This window comes from Lagopus leucura, unplaced genomic scaffold (assembly GCF_019238085.1).
Source record: "Lagopus leucura isolate 7727_CA_CO unplaced genomic scaffold, USGS_WTPT01 34421-0_obj-0_obj, whole genome shotgun sequence".
NCBI classification, from domain to species: domain Eukaryota; kingdom Metazoa; phylum Chordata; class Aves; order Galliformes; family Phasianidae; genus Lagopus; species Lagopus leucura.
The window spans coordinates 1-5,629 of NW_024966734.1; the positions used below are offsets into that span (position 1 = coordinate 1).

Genomic DNA, 5,629 nt, shown 5'->3' on the forward strand with positions numbered 1-5,629 from the left:
GGTGGGGGTCCTTGGGAATGGTGTGGGTGCATATGGGGGTCCCTAAGGATGGGGTGGGTGCACTTGGGGGTCTCTAGGGATGGGTATGGGGTTCTTGGGTATGGGGTAAGTGCATATGGGGGTCCCTAGGCAGGAGATGCGGGTCCCTGGGGATGGGGTTGGTGCATATGGGGGTCCCTGGGGATGGGGTGGGAGTCCCTGGGGATGGGGTGGGTGCGTATGGAGGTTCCCAGGGATGGGGTGGGGGTCCTTGGGAATGGGGTGGGTGCATTTAGGATCCCTAGGGACGCCCTCAGTGGGGTGGCAGCCTGCCGAGCAGGTTCTCCCTGCACACCTCCCTGTAGGCGTTGCGGAGCAGCACGTAGGGGAAGCAGCTCTCCAACATGTCCACCGTCAGGAAGGACGACTCGGCCACAATCTGCAGAGGTAAAGGATGTGATGTGAACAGCTTCCTCCCTCCTCCCCTTTCGTGTGCCTCAGTTTCTCCTTTTGCCCCCATACAGGCAGAGCTGGGTGCTCCCTCCCCGGATGCTTCTGAGCCCCAGCCACAGATTGAAACATTTGCATTTAAATTGCTTTGCCTCGCAGGGCGAGCGCTCCCTGAATACCAATCCAGGGCCGGGGGGTGCGCGGCCCCCACATCCAGCCCCCCAGATGGGAGACAGGAGTGGGGTGAGGGCTCAGAACCCCAAAGCAGCTGCAGGTTGGGGGTCCAGCAGCCCCTCCGGGACCCTCGAGGAGCCCCCCAGGATCTCTTTGTCCCTTCCATCGCTCACCAACTGCATGAGCAGAGCGATGGCGTCGCGGTTCCTGGCGCGCAGCTTGTCCGACTCCTGGCCCAGCTGCAGGAGGCTCACAGAGGCCAACTGAGGGATGGATCCTGATCAGCACCGGGCTGCATTCACCTCCAGCAGGAAGGGCTGCGCTCCATCCCTCCCTCACTCACCAGCAGGAACTCCTTCAGGTGGGTCTCGATGTTCTTGTTGTGGAGGGTGAAGAGCGCGGCTGAGACGTGGATGATGGCCTTGGCCAGGCAGTGGATGTTGTTGTTGTAGCCTGAGGACACAGAGAGGTTGGGGACGGCCCTGCTGTCCCCTTGGGGGTCCCAGCACACACTAATGGAGAGTGGGGTCAGCGGGGACGCAGCTGGGCACGGCCAAGCCTTACCATCCATCTCGGTGTTGTAGACGGACGCTGGGTCAGAAGCCAGCAGGGGCAGGGACACGGCCACAAAGACCAGCAGCAGGCAGGCCACCTTGTAGTCCTCCTCTGAGGGTGAGCCGTCTGCCCAAGAGGGAGCTGACATCAGTCAGGGGTGCGAGGAGGAAAACCTCGGAGACCCCAGGGAGGTGATATGGGGTGGGGGGTCCCAGGGGAGGACAGCGGGCACCCAGAGAAACAGCCCAGGGGGGGTGGTTGCAGCTGGGGGTCTGTGCTGTGCTGCTGGTGGAGGATCTTAAGGACAGCCCCCCAGGACCCCGCAGACCCCACAGTACCCATCTTGCTGCCAGCGAGGACGTTGACCAGGGCAGGGTCGATCTCACAGGGGATCCCCGCAGCCGAGGCCAGCTCGAAGATGCTTAGGGTGACCTGGGAGGACAAGGACACGCCAGGCTGGAGCACTGGAGCACACAGAGCTCACGAAACGCCATGCAGTGCCCACACGGCGCCACGTTGTGCCAGGCAGAAACAGCCAACCCCCAGATGGGGCCAGCTGTCCCAAGCACGGGAGGTGCCACCCCGTCCCTGTGCCCACCTGGATGTCGGTGTCAGGGGTGACCACATCGGTCAGGCACTCAATAGGACCCATCAGGAAGGGGCAGTGGTGGGAGAAGACCTGCAGGGAGAGAGCGTTCAGTGCGTGAAACAGGACCCAAGGCGACCCCCGTGGGGCTCACAGTTGAGTCTGTGGGGACACAGAGGGCACCCACCTCCCGCAGGCCCTGCTGCGCCATGGCACGGAAGCTCAGGATCTCACCAATGATGGTCATCCTCTTCAGGACATTGTCGGCTGCTGTGGGAGGGGGGGGAAAAAAGGGGTCAGCAGAGATGTGTGCTTGTGCACACAAGTGTGCAAATGTGCAAGCCTGCATACAGGCCAAGACTCACAGGTCAGCCGAGGCAGCAGAGCTGCCATCTGCTCAGGCTTGCAGGAGCTGGAGCGCAGCTGGACCAGCGTGTCCATGTTCTCGTTGACCAGTTTCTGCAGTGGACGGGGGGCTCACAGCACTGGGAACGCTGTCCTGGTGCTTTTGCCCCACCTTGACCCTCGATAGCAAGCCCAAGGGGCAGGCAAGGAGCTGGGATGGTTCCCCAGGGTGGAACTGCCCGCCCCGGTGCTCCCACAGCCAGTCTAAGCACCCTGAGGACCACCGGCCTGGTGTCAGCACGTCAAACCTGGCCCCAACACCCCACCTTACCTTCAGCTCAGCGACCTGGGAGCTCACATGCCACATGAGATTGTCACTCAGGAACTTCATGCCATAGGGCCCGATGAGTTCGGCCAACGCTCGCATCTCTGTGGGGCCGGAAACAGAGGATGGGGATGGAAGCAAAGGATGGGGACGGAAACAAAAGGATGGGGATGGGAGCAAAGGGATGGGGGCATCCCAGGGGGACAGAGGGGATGAACCCCAGCACTGCCCCCTCCCCATTCCTCACCTGAAACATCGGAGAACTCAGCAGCACTGAAGGATGGCTCACCCTCACGGGGCACCGTGGTGAAGGCCTGCAGGGCGGGCGCCAGGACGATGGCCCCAGTGCTGGCCTGGCGCAGCAGGGCCTCCAGGTACCTGCAAGCATCGAGCTGCCGACGCTGACAGAGCAGAACCCACGGCACCAGGGATCAACGTGCCGTGTGGGAGACAAGCCAGGTCCCTGGGGGTGCTGGCACCCACCAGTTGGTGTAGATGGTGGTGAGGGTCTGCTCCCCGCCGGCGTCTCGGGGCTGCGTCTGCTGCAGGAGGACGCTGCGGATGATGCGCACCGTGTCCAGGCCCACAAAGTGTGTCAGCGACTGGATGAAGGTGATGTAGGCACCCAGACCCACCAGCACCTCGGAGGGACGAGCCACCTCCTGCGTGGCTTGGCTGTAGCACGCCATGGCCACGATGGCCCTGCGGGGACAGGACGGGGGGGTTGGCTGTAGATCCGGGCCCAAAGATCTCCTCCCCATCACTGCCCGCTGCCCACAGCCTACTTGGTGAAGCGTGCCTCCAGGTGGCTGCTGAGATACTCAGCCGGCGTCACCGTGTGCTCAAAGACCGTGAAGTTGGGCACGTGGTTGAGGCTCAGGGACAGCTCAGCCAGTGTCAGGTGCAGCTTGTCCATGCTGGGGGGGACACAGATGCTGTCAGCCTCACCACGGCCCCGTGGCGCTGCTCCCATCCCCATCACACTGTCACACTCACATGTCACAGCCGGCCACCAACCACCCCTGTGCCCACCCTCTCCCCCCCCTCCCCAGCCCTGCTCTCACTTGGTGGTCACCGTCCTGTCCTTCCTCTGGCTCTCAGCCCCTGGTTTGCCTCGCTCAGGTTCCCCTTTCTTGGATGGATGCTTCAAGGTCTTCTTGTTACGGGCCTTGCTGACGGTGGAGGCACAGTGCTTGGGCAGCAGCTGGTGGCCAAGGGCAGAAGGTTATGATTAAATCCTCCAGAACCAGCAGCCACCATCCCCAAGGTTGAATCGGGGACGTCACATCCATCCCACGCAGCCTCTGGTGTCCCAAGGTTGTGGAGAACGTGGACAGAGACCCCACAGAGACCCTCACCTGCTCACTGAGGTTGTGCTGCTCAGCACAGGCGTCCATGATGCAGGCGCAGGCCTGACGAGCCATTTCCTCCAGGAATTTGTTGCACAGCCCCAACGCCGCAGCCTGGAGCTGAGGATACTGCAAAGGAAAATGCACAGCGTTGTCACAACGCGTCCCCAGCGCGGGGACATCCTGCAGGCACACAAAGGCCACGGTCACATCCCAAGGTCAGGTCCCCATCCTCCATCCCCTGCCACGAGCCACCAGAAGTGCCTGGTTCCTCCACAGCCGCATCCAGACACAGCACCCAGGTCCCCCAGGTCCCCCAGGTCCCCCCAGGTCCCCCCAGGTCCCCACATCGTCACCCCAAGCAGCAGGGCTCACCTCCTCCGGGCACATGGGGTGGACGCAGCGGGAGAAGTGGTTGCAGAGCAGAGGGAAGGCGATGCTGTAACGCAGCATCGAGGGCTCCTCCATGGTTGCCACAAACATCTTCTCTACGGGGCGAGGGAAGAAACTGCAGGGATGGGAGGCAGAGGGGCAGAATGTGTGTGAGTGGGGCTGTCAGCTCCTGTCTCATGTGCGTGTTGTCCTTGTCCCCCACGCCTGCGCCCACATCCTCTGAGTCTACGTCACCTCACCTTGCCCAGCCTCCCCTGTAACACGAGGGCATCTCCCCACGTGTGCTGAGGGGCAGGAGGCAGCCAAGGCGACCCCTGTAACTCTGGAGCTCACCACAGATCGGAGAGGTCAGAGGCCTCGGCCAGCAGCTCCTCCAGGGAATCGAGCAGTTTGGTGTGGAAGACGATGAGGTTCATGATGCGACCCACGTCGGGGTTGGTGCTCAGTGGCAGCACAGCCTTGGCCACACTGGTGTAGGCCTAGAGGGACAGCGGGCTCAGGGCACAGCTGGGAGCATTGGGGACGGGAGGGTGATAGGGATGGCGGTGGAATGGTGAAGGATGGGGAGAAGGGAATGAAGGCAGGGATAGGAACAAGGCCAGGGACAGCAGTAGGGAAGGGAAGGAAATAGGGGCACGGATTGAGATGGGAAGACAGGAGAGGGGTTGGCACAGCAGCGAGGACAGGGATGGGAATTGAGACGGGGACGGCACCTGCAGCCGGAACCAGTCCAGGCGGAGCGGCGTGAAATCAAACTGCTCCTTATCATCGACTGCAGGAAAACAGAAACGTGGCCATGAGGAGGGGCTGAGGGAGGCAGGCTGGGTGAGCTTCAGGTTGTTTGTGCTGACTGGGAGGTACGGATCCAGGGGGTGCCGGTCCGGATGCATCACGCTGGTGGATGCCAGCTGGGGGTGGCAGCCTTCACCCCACAGGACCCCCAGGACCTCCAGTCACCCCACTGCCCCCAGGAGATTGCAGCTGGGTGCCCAACAGCTCCAGGGCCGTTGCTGGGCTGCGAGGGCAGGAGGACAAACTCCCCGGGGACACACAGCAGGTTCAGGGTCCTTACCTCCTTTGTCAGAGAGAGAAGAAAGGGAACTGACAAAGGACGACAGGATGATGGACTCCTCCTCGGGGCACACAGAGAGGTTCTGCAGGGACAGAGACAGGGGACAACCAGGATAGGCCACAGAGGACAGAGGGACACAGAATGAGAGCCCCAGGCGTGGTGTTCTGGGGTACCTGGATGATTTCACTGAGCACCAGAGCATCGAAGCGGGCCAGGTACTGGACGTGGTAACGCCGCAGCACGCCGACCTGCCGCCGCACCAGGCTCCGCAGCTGCTCCATGAGGAAAAGGATCTCTGCAATACAGCTGCCGCCCAAAATGCCCATCAGAACAGGGGCAAAAAACCCCCCAGATTCACACCCTGCTGCCTGCAGGGGGGGGGGGGGGGGGGGGGGGGGGGG

The 5,629-nt window shown here is 62.5% G+C and overlaps 1 protein-coding gene across 1 annotated transcript in view; it reads right to left on the bottom strand.

The window, feature by feature from the left end:
* Positions 1-6: 6 nt before the first annotated feature.
* NCKAP1L (NCK associated protein 1 like) overlaps positions 7-5,629 on the bottom strand; it is an 8,455-nt gene continuing 2,832 nt past the window's right edge. The window contains exons 13-31 of the mRNA XM_042893403.1: positions 5,402-5,534; positions 5,229-5,310; positions 4,870-4,928; positions 4,490-4,635; positions 4,139-4,271; positions 3,773-3,892; positions 3,479-3,618; positions 3,200-3,331; positions 2,898-3,116; positions 2,662-2,792; positions 2,421-2,518; positions 2,110-2,203; positions 1,932-2,014; positions 1,757-1,837; positions 1,497-1,590; positions 1,168-1,284; positions 947-1,056; positions 777-866; positions 7-418 (exon numbers count right to left, since the gene is read on the bottom strand). Coding sequence (XP_042749337.1) covers positions 293-418; positions 777-866; positions 947-1,056; positions 1,168-1,284; positions 1,497-1,590; positions 1,757-1,837; positions 1,932-2,014; positions 2,110-2,203; positions 2,421-2,518; positions 2,662-2,792; positions 2,898-3,116; positions 3,200-3,331; positions 3,479-3,618; positions 3,773-3,892; positions 4,139-4,271; positions 4,490-4,635; positions 4,870-4,928; positions 5,229-5,310; positions 5,402-5,534 — 2,188 coding nt within the window. The 3' untranslated portion in view covers positions 7-292. The remainder of the gene's footprint in view (positions 419-776; positions 867-946; positions 1,057-1,167; positions 1,285-1,496; positions 1,591-1,756; positions 1,838-1,931; positions 2,015-2,109; positions 2,204-2,420; positions 2,519-2,661; positions 2,793-2,897; positions 3,117-3,199; positions 3,332-3,478; positions 3,619-3,772; positions 3,893-4,138; positions 4,272-4,489; positions 4,636-4,869; positions 4,929-5,228; positions 5,311-5,401; positions 5,535-5,629) is intronic.